The 11,821-nt window shown below is 39.7% G+C and overlaps 2 protein-coding genes across 13 annotated transcripts in view; both read left to right on the plus strand.

The window, feature by feature from the left end:
• enpp2 (ectonucleotide pyrophosphatase/phosphodiesterase 2) overlaps window positions 1-6,109 on the plus strand; it is a 76,078-nt gene extending 69,969 nt beyond the window's left edge. For 2 of the 3 annotated variants that reach the window (XM_088999712.1, XM_088999714.1), the window contains one exon: window positions 1,562-6,109. In XM_088999712.1, the coding sequence (XP_088855838.1) occupies window positions 1,562-1,659 (98 nt within the window). In that variant the 3' untranslated portion in view covers window positions 1,660-6,109. The remainder of the gene's footprint in view (window positions 1-1,561) is intronic. The other variant, XM_088999709.1, reaches the window with a different exon arrangement.
• Window positions 6,110-6,548: 439 nt separating this feature from the next.
• The window catches only part of adgrb1a (adhesion G protein-coupled receptor B1a), a 197,052-nt gene continuing 191,779 nt past the window's right edge, over window positions 6,549-11,821 (plus strand). For 6 of the 10 annotated variants that reach the window (XM_088998794.1, XM_088998796.1, XM_088998802.1 and 3 more), the window contains exon 1: window positions 6,550-7,441. The gene's annotated coding sequence lies outside the window, so the exon portion shown is untranslated. Of the gene's footprint in view, window positions 7,442-10,501; window positions 10,565-11,821 lie in introns of all 10 variants that reach the window. The other 4 variants (XM_088998804.1, XM_088998799.1, XM_088998795.1 and 1 more) reach the window with 3 other exon arrangements.

Consider the following 11,821-nt stretch of genomic DNA (forward strand, 5'->3'; position numbering starts at 1 on the left):
CTTCTCCTCCACATCGAGAGGAGCCAGATGAGGTGGCTCGGGCATCTGATTAGGATGCCCCCGGGACGTCTCCCTCGTGAGGTGTTCCGGGCATGCCCCACTGGCAGGAGACCCCGGGGACGACCCAGAACACGCTGGAGAGACTATGTCTCCCAGCTGGCATGGGAACGCCTCGGGATCCGCCAGGACGAGCTGGAAGAAGTGGCTGGGGAGAGGGAAGTCTGGGCTTCCCTAATGAAGCTGCTGCCCCCGCGACCCGACCCCGGATAAGCGGCAGAAGATGGATGGATGGATATATATATATATATATATATATATGCAGTCTCGTTATATCGATATTCTCAGGAGTCGGAAAAAATATCGACTATCGATATATCCGATCCTGCGGCATGTAAATTTTCTCCTTGCGTTCATAGAAATAGTATCAAGCAGTACTATTGATATAACCGATATTGATATAACGAGACTTTACGATATATATATACAGTAAAGTCTCGTTATATCGATATCTGATATATCGATAGTCCCGGTTATATCGATACTATTTCTATGCACGCACGGAGAAAATTACATGCAAACAGGGTCGGATATATCAATAGTCCCGGTTATATCGATATTTTTTCGGACTCCCTTGAATATCGATATAACGATACTTTACTGTATATATATACGGTGAAACAATGTGCAAAGCAGGCTCTTTGATCATGGTCTGGAAAGAAAACCATTTATATATATGGTTTTCTTGGTTTTGGAAAGAAAACCATTTATATATATGGTTTTCTTTCCAAAACCAAGAAACCATTTATATATATGGTTTTCTTTCCAGACCATGATCAAAGAGCCTGCTTTGCACATTGTTTCACCGTTGTCACTGGGAGGTGCCACCGCACGACAGTTCACTTACATTTCGGAATGCCCCTTCATACTTTTTTGTCATGTCGTTGTTTATGATGATACAAGTGCAGCATGTTCTACTGGAGACAAATTCATTGTGGCATCAACATCTTTGGCTGATAAAGATGATTCTGATTCGGATTTGTTGGTCAAAGTTGGATAAGCTTTGTTAGAACTGGCTTCCAGCCAGACTTCTATTAAAAGTGTCAATCACACATGCTCTTAAGTCAAGCACTTCACAATTAAAATGATGACAATCTTAGGTTAGTTTATGCTTAGGCTAGCATGACTTATCCATCTGCTGTCAATCACAACTCATCATCCGTTTGTGAGACCACACTTATAAGGACGGTAGCATATATGTCACATTAGAGACGATGAATCCTAATTTAGGGCTGGCTGTTGTGGCAAGATAAGCACCAAGCTTCCCTTGACTTCCAACTTCCCGTGTATGAGTGATGTAACCGTGTTGCGAGTGTCAAGCCCAGCAAAGCTTTTTGGGACACAAATTGCAAAGCAAAATACTGTATTTCAACCATGACTCATTGAATGGTCAGGTTTATTTACCAGTTTGTAATTGTAATTTCTGTCTCTCATAGCAAACAACACACGGCCACAAGAATTAATTGTATTTAAAAAAAATAACATGCGTGTGAAAACCCCACAGATCTGCCTCAGAGAATTTCTGACGGTCCTTCCTTTGAGTCTGGCCTAAATTGGTGCTCTGGCCCACCCACTGATATGAGGACAGTGCGGCAAACGTGAACTGCAGGGAAGAATACCGCCACGACACAGCTTGTTACCGTGTTACTCAGAGTGCACTGCTGTGGCTGCAATTTCTGACTGTGACTGCAATTTTTTTACTCCCACTATTGTTTTTAGAGACATTCCTATTATGATGACTTGACATCGGCAATGGGATTGCACATAAATGTTGTGTTCCAATTGCACAGCAAGAGCTGGCCAACCCATCCAAATTCTCTTCCAGAATGTCCATTCTTCCATTATCTGAGTAGCCTGATCCAAATGTGGGCTGCAGGCATACTGGACCCTGTTGCAGCTTTCTTCAGACAGTAGGCAGGGAACACCCTGAACTGGTTGCTAGCCAATCTCAGGGCACACATAGTTGAATAACCTTTCACTCTCACATCTAGGCACAATTTAGAGTGTTACGTTAGATGAGACCTTTATTGGTCTCGAAATGGAGAACTTCACAATTCAAAGCAGCATACACGTTAAATGTAACTCCTGTTGAAAATATTGTTGAATTCAAATGTATTTCTTTTCAGACTTGAGTGACTCATTGTAGTTATCAGCGATGTTGCTGTTATAAACTTCATTCGGCTCATCATATGCAATAATAAAAATGTACCAAAACAAATGAGTTTATTTGGTTCCCCAATAAAGGATTGTTTGAGATGGGCAGGAACACCGGTGGCGCTTGGGGCCCATTTTATGGACTTGCCAGAGCCAATCAGGAAAACAGCCAGAAGTCAAACAAATGTCTCTTGCCAAGGCCATTCTGCCGGATGCTAGGTGAAATATCCAGAAGCTGCTCAGGGGGACAGCCTGGATGTCAAGCCCAAGAAGCTTGCCAGGACCTGTTGGCCTAGTGGACTCAAGAAACTGAAAGGCTCAGGTCAAAAGCAAAATGCTAATGTGCCTATTTGACCACCCATTTTTGTATGTACTATGCAGCACAAGAGAATAAAACTGCTGCTACAAGTGAGTGTCAAGTGACTGACTATATATTTTACATTCTTCTGAAAGCTTGTATTATTTTTTTCATCATTTTCAGACTGGAGTACATAGTTGTGTGGTGCTAGACAGTTTTAACTTTCACGAAAAAACAAATCAAAACACCTGAACACAAACTCAATCAAACTCGCGCCTGAAAAATCATGACCATTAACTGAAAGCACTCTGCCATACTTTCACAGTGCCCACCACTGTATGCCAATGCTTTCCTTCAGACAGCCAAAATAACGGATCAGTTGACAGTCTACATCTCGAGCTATGTCTCTAACATTGCCGATAACTCGGATTAAGTCCATAAATCCACCATCCCCCTTATCTGTGCAGTCTGGGTGCCGTGTCCTCCCCTTGAAACATGTTCAAGAGATTTCACTGAGTGGGGCCATAATGTTTAACCGGTTACCACAGTGCAAAAGCACAGGATCTGATTGCGGCTCTGGCCTTCCTCTGTGGAGTTTGCATGTTCTCCCCATGCCTGGGGTGATTTCCTTCGGGTTTCTTACCACATTATAAAAATATGCAGGGGAAGTAAATTGATCACTCAAAATGGTCTTTGGGTATCTATGAAAAGGTTTCTTCAGCCGTCATCTGTACCTCTTTGAAGGTGTCGGACGTTTCGCTTCTTATCCAAGATACTTTGTCAGCAAACTCCCGTACGACTGAGAACTTACACAGAGGTCTTTGGGTATGATTGTGCATGGAAATGGTTGTCAGTCTCCGATTAAAAATTGATGTGTACTAGTGCTCTACTTAGTATCCGTCCTAAATATTGAATATGCATAAACCAAAACGCCAACCAAAACTAATACCACTAAATATACATAATATGAATGAGAATTGTAAAAAGAAAGATCATTGCTTTTACATTTTCTCATTGAATTAAATCTTGAAGAAATAATTCATGCACAAAGAGAGTTCTCTGTCTCTGCCTTGTACCAAACTTTCACTATCCTCGTGTTGGATATTTGCTGTTGCATCTATGAGTCGTCTAAAGGTGGTTTTCTTTCCTTTGACCCCATATTATGCTGAAAAAAAAAAATCACGATTATGTCATGGGTCATTTTTTGCCTGTATGTAAAAATCCACACAAAACAGTCAAATAACTGTTTTGTGTTTCTGAGACATTATAAACACTTGAAAAGTGATACAACATATTTTCTATTCCAATTGGGATATTTTAGAACTGATTTGAAGAAAAGAAAAAGAAAGGATATCCAGTGCTTTAGTCAATGCAAAAACGGAAACTGGTAAAATTGACCTGTAACATAATATGCGGGTTAACATAATATAAGGGTTAACCTCGATTTCTCCACATTAGAACAGATTCTTATTTGGAATGACAAGATGGCAGCAGACAGCAGAATTAAACAAAGCAAAACAAAAGTCAATCCAAATATGTCAACTGTACTTTATGATATATAGTTATGTTGAGAATGCAGGTCAACTCTTGATTTTTTTTCTGCCCAATGTGTCTGACCTAGTCCTCTTTTGTATACGGTCAATTTGTGATTAATGCTGTTAATAGAATATGCATCAGATGCGACTGCAGTCTGGACACTTAGCTCTCACGTTCATCTGACGCATACATCAAAAGACAACAAATGTCACGGCTGTTTGACAAAACTCACTAGAACTAAAAGTAACCGCAGTTGAAAGAACACAAAACAGTGATGTAAAGTAGATTCTTATGAATTGATGAATATACTGTATGGGCAGACTGGTCAGCTCAAGCATGAAATCCTGTCAGGTGCGAGAGGTTGTATGCTTGAGGAGTCTTTCATAGGTAAGAGGAAGTCGTTCTCTCACACCACAGCGAAGATCATTGCCGGGGGATGGCAAAGCATCAATCATAACCGCATAAAATGACTATTACAGTAAAGTCTCGTTATATCGATATCGGATATATCGATAGTCCCGGTTATATCGATACTATTTCTATGCACGCACGGAGAAAATTACATGCAAACAGGGTCGGATATATCGATAGTCCCGGTTATATCGATATTTTTTCGGACTCCCTTGAATATCGATATAACGAGACTTTACTGTATTTGCTATTTTTGCTAGTCCGACCTTTCTTAATTAACCCTCATACATAAATCAAGTTGATTAAGTTGTGCGTTACCCGTATGTAAAAATCCACACAAAACAGTCAAATAATAGGTGACATCAGCAACGACTGTTTTTGAGATGTTATAAATATACCTGAAAAGAGAGACAACATATTTTCTATCTCATTTGGATATTTTAAAATTGTTTTCAAAAAAAGGAAAGGATATCCCATTGTCAACACAAACATGGAAAGGGGTAAAATTGACACCATAATATGAGGGTTAATGATGTCCAACTTTTCTTGAAAGTCCGTCTTTTAAATGGCTTTAAAAGTAAATCTGCACCCAAATCCATTTTTAGTGGGCCAACTAACCAGAATTTAGTACAGAACGGCGACTGTTAAGGGAGCACACGTGACAAAGTGGATCGCACATTGGTACATCATCGATGTTTACCTGGCCGATAGTCCAAAGATGTCAAACTCAATTTTGTAGCGGGCCACACTGTAGTTACGCTTTCCCTGAGCAGTCCAATATGACTGTGGGTTTTGTTAAACCGTATACGTATCCAGGATGATCACCTCCACATATTACATAGACAGTACACAATCTTCAATCTCCACCCATCTACAACTGCTTCATACAACAAAGAGGATGCAGAAAGTGCTTAAGATTGAATAACTGTCTGTGTCTTTTGTGTTGTCATCTTATTTTTTAGTTAGGTTTTATTTGTTGTTGTTTTGACTTGAAAATGGCGCCGTGAGAGTGGCTGCCTTTACAGCACGGATTTTGCTTTTCTACTTCTTTTTACTTTAATCATTTTGCTGCTGTGAAATGTAGATTTCTCCACTGCGAGACTAATAAAGACTAATCCAATCCAATCTAACAAATTGATGGAAATTTTGTTTTGAAATCAGAAGTCAAGAATAATGGTTTGTTCAACCATTGTTTATATTAATGTCAAACGTACGTTATGCCATAATGCTTTGAATGTCTCTATGTCATGATGGATTAGATATGACAATTTTACATTTGAGTTCAGACTCTAGCAACCATCATGAACAATTTGACATGCTTGATTTGCTCTCCTGGGCCACACAAAATTATATGGTGAGCCAGATGTGTGCCCTGGGCCTTGAGTTTCACACCTGTTTCTGTGTAAACTCTCAGTCGTACAGGAGTGGTCCATCGATGAATAGGTTTCTTCAGCCGTAATCTGTACTTTTTTGAAAGTGTCGGACATTTCGTTTCTTATCCAAGAAACCTCGTCAGCAAACTAAAGTCTTAATGGTAGTTTAGGCCCTATATATATCTCTCTACTGTCCAGACATGGCTGTGCCGGACTCTGCTATGATCGGTGCTATAGTCCCTTCACAAAAAAAGTGGGTTTTAAGTGTAAACTCTGTATATATTTCCCCCCAAAATGACAGCCTGGGCTTTCGCCCATATGCTGACTGACTCAACCATAACACATAGAGGAATAATCGTTCGGTTGGCTACAAAAAGGTGGCTGTTTTTGCTATGCTGTGAACACCCCCACCCCCTCAAGATTTCAGCACAACCCTGCTGAGGAATAAATGAATCACTCATTGCAGCCTTTTTGAAGTAAAATGAGTGCTTTCTTTTAATTAGCGACTCAATTGAACTCACATGGCTATTCCAAATGACAATTATTGCGATTGTTTTAGCTGTACTTGAAATCACTAGGGCAACAGCCTCATGCCCATTTAATCACTTTTCTGTATGCATAAATGCATCAGTACTAAAATGGGCGCAGAAATATCGAATACTGTCAATCTAATACTGTACATGTATTAACAATTGCTAGAATAGTAAGCAAGTACGCCACCCGTACCTTGCCAGAGTAATACTCACATAAACCCTGATTTGGTGATTTAATTAATATTTTGATCATAAACATTGACCAGAAAATATTTTTTTAAACAATGTTAGACTTTGTCTGCTTGGAATATGTTGCTGTGTTGCAATTCATGCTATATAAATCCAGAAGATGGGGCTGCTGGTTGAGTTTTCCAATGCGAGGTAGACCCACCCACCTTTTAAACCTGCGATCGTCCGTGAACGCAGGAAAGAGCGATTTTCAACAGGAAATTAGCCTTTTTGACTTCAGAGTAAGAGCTTTCCCCGGGGAATTAATCGCTTATTTTTATTTTGAAAGAAATCACTGGAAGTAATTTCGGTGCAATTCAAATCCTTGACGGCACCGTGGACGGGATTTCCAAACAAGGAATGCGGCTGTTGCTGCAAGCTGACAGAGAAAAAGCAGAGCTGCAAGGCTTCGGCGGCGAGTTCGGGGATGTGCGCAAGACCACCTCTGATTCACTGCTCCGTCCAAACCCACCCGTTCACCTGGAAGATTGTAAAAACTCTAAGCAGGGGAAATTTGGACACGGTTGAAATGTGGGAAAACAGAACTCACGGGGAGTATAACTAAGAGGTTATTTCTCTGTCAATTAAAGAAGATGGACGTTTGATTGAGGATTAGAACAAGAAAACAACATCCAAATAAACTAGTTATTTTCCTTACCCTTTTACGCACTGAGAAAACAAACGGAATCAACGGACATTCCCAACTCGTTGGGGCTTTGCACATTTCAATATCAACAATTAAACATTGGTGATTTTTGTTGAACCACCGAAGGACTTAATGGCACACTTTTTGGGGGATTGGTTGGTGTCCAGTGACAATATGCATCAAAAGGAGAAGTGACTTGATCAAGGTAAATTTTAATTTTAAAATTAAATGCATACGATTTCGTTTGCCCGTTGATTCAAGTTTACTGTGTGTGATTGTGTTTGGGTCGGTCATGGGTCTCCTTTTTTGTGAGGGGTGGCAAGGGTTGGTGGCTGTGGACAATATTGACTAATGACAGAATGATTACCACCTTGATTTACACACTTGTCAAGGTGCGATATCCGCTGATTTACAGTGAAGGAGTTTCGCTTGCTAAAACCACGCACACTGAAACAGAATGTGCCGTAGGTGCCGCTTTGGGCATTCGCACTCTGCGGTCCAAGATAAAGGCGCCCGTTTATCGAGTGTTGTTTTCCTGTCACATAGAATTTACGTTGTTGCAATATAATAAACATTTGATATTAATTTAATTGTGACATAATCCTGCAGAGTTAAGTCAAGAACTTTCGAGGGGTATTAATTGTCCATCGATAATTTTAAGAAAATATGCTTTATTAATTGATTTGCATATTTGTTTAAATACATTTATACTCATGAACTTTAGTTTTGTTGTTGTATTTGCTTTGAAGGAAATTTATGTGGTTTCCCTAGAAGTGTATATGACAATTACACTTGAAAAACATTTTGTGGACTTTCCAAACACCCAACCTTAATTTTCCTTGTCTTGAAAGCCATATTTTGGTGATTGAACACAACAAAGCCATGTTGAAGTTGTGCATATTTCGTTGCCTAACATTTATATAGCTGGAAACCTAAACTATGCGTTTGAAGAAATTATTTTTGAAAATTGCAAAATTATTCTGTTTTGGGCTATTATTATTCAATAAACATACCAGCATAGCAAATGCTTGTAAATGTGTTATTCCTGTTTGATGTTATTCTTGGCTGATATTTTTCATTTTCCATATTCCACATTAGGCTTCAATTTTTTTAACTAATCTTTTTACAAGACTTGCTGTAACATTATATATATATATATATAAAACACAAATGAACAACTGAAAGCAAACTATCTGAAAGAATGAAAGCTCAACAATAAAAGGCTACAAACTTCAAAATACTCCAAACCACGCTCATGATCAAATGTGTCATATATGGTGAGAGCATTGATCAATGGGGACAGTGTGTATATTTTCCATTTTTGACAAACTATCTGGTGAGAATGTTTTACATATTTGTTCATATTGACACTTGACACTTTGCAGCATTAATGCACGATTTACTTTATCTATTTAGCGCTATGGTAAAAATAGTTGTCACACTAAATATAAAATTGAGGGGAATTGTGAGTTATACAATTTGATATTTTCCCCATCTTTTGAAGGTTGTGGATGGCACGTGAAGTCATGTGGCCACAGAGAACAATAATTGACCAATGTATATCACAGGAAAAGGCGGTTGTGTCTGTGAATGGCACAGTTGGCTTGTCAAGTGACAAAAATCACTCAAGCCAAGCAATACGACACAGGCTACTACAAAATCATTCATGCATTTTATTTATTTATTTTTTAAACCTAGATCTTCCTTCCTTTGTCTGTTCTACTGTTGCCTTTCAAATACAAATATAAGCAACTGCCCCACCTCGTCTTCATCTGCTCATTCTGTGATCACTCCCCTCAAAACAGGGCTGCAGTGCTTGAAGAAACCTCATATTTGAATTTGTGGCACTGGAGTGTAGGAGAGGGAGACACTGAGGTGGAAGTACAACGGGAGTCATTGACCAAGAGATGTACAGATAGGTGATAAGGAGACAGTGAGCAGGATGACAGAAGACGGAGAGAAGGCATTGTGAAAAGAAACTGTAAATACGACAGACAGACCATGCTATTATGCCCCCTCCGAGAAGGACATTATATGACTTTGTGTATAGCACTTAGAAAGATTTGAAATTCTCTGTCAGCAATGCCAACACAAATACCTTCAAATTCAAAAACCTTTTAAGGCCAATCTTATCAACAAAATGACTCTTCCAAATGGTTTATCAACCTTACAGTTGAGATAAATACATCGTATTGTCTTTGAGAAACTGCTACACAATTCACCAGATTCCTTCCAAAATCACAGCCTCCCGGAATAATGGACTTAATTGAAAGCTTGAAAGCGGTACTAAACAAATCATTGCCCAGTTGACAAACTACTACTCTTTAGAGTTGATTTACATCTATAAAATTCACAATACTAACTTTTGTGTTGCACTGTTGCCATTTGAGGAGTTAACATATAAAAACCGGAAGAATCTGATCAGTTCTCATGGTACTCGTCAAACCATACTCAAATCGACATTATTGATATACATTACGGATAGTGACGAACGCATTGGAGAATGCAATGTGCCAGTTTTATTAAAGTGAGCACACAGTCAAATAAACGCGTAGTTTTTCACCCGCGTGTGCTCTCTTCTCTGCATTTACAAAAATGAAGCAGCAGTGATCGTTTCAGTGTAATTTTGCAGCTCAGTGCTGAAGTACCATTTCCAAATGTAAACAACATTTTACTGTTTTCTGGAGCTTTACACTTCTTTTAGTTTCCAAGTAAAATTCAAGATAGGGGTCCAAAACTGCTTCACCTCATTGTCATGGTAACAAGCCCAGTCGAAGCTCACCTCGCATTAGAGGGGTGAGTTATTGACATGAGATAGGAACACACTAAAAACAAAACAAAACAAATCATAACTGTTGCTTCATACTGTCCAATAAATTGTATTTAAACTGAATCATGTTCAGAAAACCTGAAAATTCTTCTGATTGTATGGATTGTTGAGTGATTACCAGTACAATTATATACATTAAAATTGTCACTGTCGCTCTAATAGTGTGTGTTCATTGCTGTCAGTGAGGCTTTCAGAATTTTTTTTACTGTTTTTACTGAGCATGTGATGCAAAAAGAAACACAATCCGATATCTGCCTGATGGAGGCATAGAAAGCATCAATATACATTACATACCAAAAAACGCTTAATCAACACCACCCCTCCCCCACCCCCCAAAAAAAAGCATATGGGCAAATTTGTGTGTCGAGTGTCCAAGTATATTTCCTGTTCTCCATATAAATGAGCAACAAAAATACTTTTTTTCTGATTTCCAAGATCAAAGACCCTTTCTACGTACACAAACTGGCCCGTTCTGCTCTCTGGTCCAAGCCTGTCATGGTGAGCACTTTTATTTTGCAAGGATAATCCATCCATTTCATCTGTGCAAGTTGCTGATTAGACTGCATGATTTTTGCACAGGTGTGCCTTAGGCTGCCCGTGTTGAAGGGCCGCTATAAAATGTAGTTTTCCTGTTGTGGGAGGTGAACCACACAGTATCTGTTTTGATGGCCATTTGCCTCATTCTGTGCAACACATTCGTTGTACAATTGCGCTTGAGGGTGGCAATAATAAGAGTCCACTCTGAGAGCTGCGGGTTTCATTTCACAGGAATTGTGAACAGATACATGCTTGCAACATAGGGCCGTGCGTAGTCAGGCTGCGGCATGTGGCGGTGGTTGTGGATGAATGGCTCAAGTGATCAACTCGTGGCAAAGGAGATGTGTTACACTGCAGGTGTAACACATCTGCAGGCAAATAGTGGTCTCACCAGATACGGATGTGTTTCCTCACCCCTCAGATGTTCCCAATAGAGATAAACCGCACATTTTTTGAGTGGCCTTTTATTTTTACCGGTCTATCACTTTTGCAATAAATGCATTGCATTGGACTGCATGAAGAAAATGGAGCTCGCACCCTATTGTGAATTTTATGAATGAGACTAAGTCCCCATGCATGTCTAAAGCGTCCCCACAATGTCGAAACATTACAAAACTCGGGAAAAGAGCGACCTTTAGTACACACACACACACACACATACACACACACAATGGACGTTGATTCACATTAAGCAGAAATGATTGCTGCCAACAATGTTTTACTTTATTTTATAACTATGTTGGAGACGTTAAGGAGAGCACCGTTATTAACTAAACGAGCTTTTGATGGTTGCAGTGTTACAGTGCAATTTGCCCATACTACGTGAATAACATTATTCATCCAGTTATACATATATACAGTATATATATATATATATATATATATATATATATATATATATATGTGATGTCACGAGATGCTGTGTCCTGGAGGGCAAATACATCCCCCTAAGATGGCTCCACCCAGAGAGAGTCTTGGCCCCACCTGGTGGAAGGCAGCAATTAAACCCACACACCTGCAGCTGATCAGGGCTTGATTGGAAAGCAGGGCTCTTAAGGCAGAGAGCCTCTGAGTGTGCAGCTTGGGGAAAGACAAGCTCGATTGCTGTGCTCTGTGGAGAAGTTGATTGCTGCGTGGAACTCATTGCCAGTTGGGACCCCACGACTGGACACTGGATTTGAACCTAGCTAAGGTGGCTAGGCTACATGACGAGGACGT

This window comes from Hippocampus bargibanti, linkage group LG06 (assembly GCF_051943395.1).
Source record: "Hippocampus bargibanti isolate YZ-2025 linkage group LG06, ASM5194339v1, whole genome shotgun sequence".
In the NCBI taxonomy this organism is placed as follows: domain Eukaryota; kingdom Metazoa; phylum Chordata; class Actinopteri; order Syngnathiformes; family Syngnathidae; genus Hippocampus; species Hippocampus bargibanti.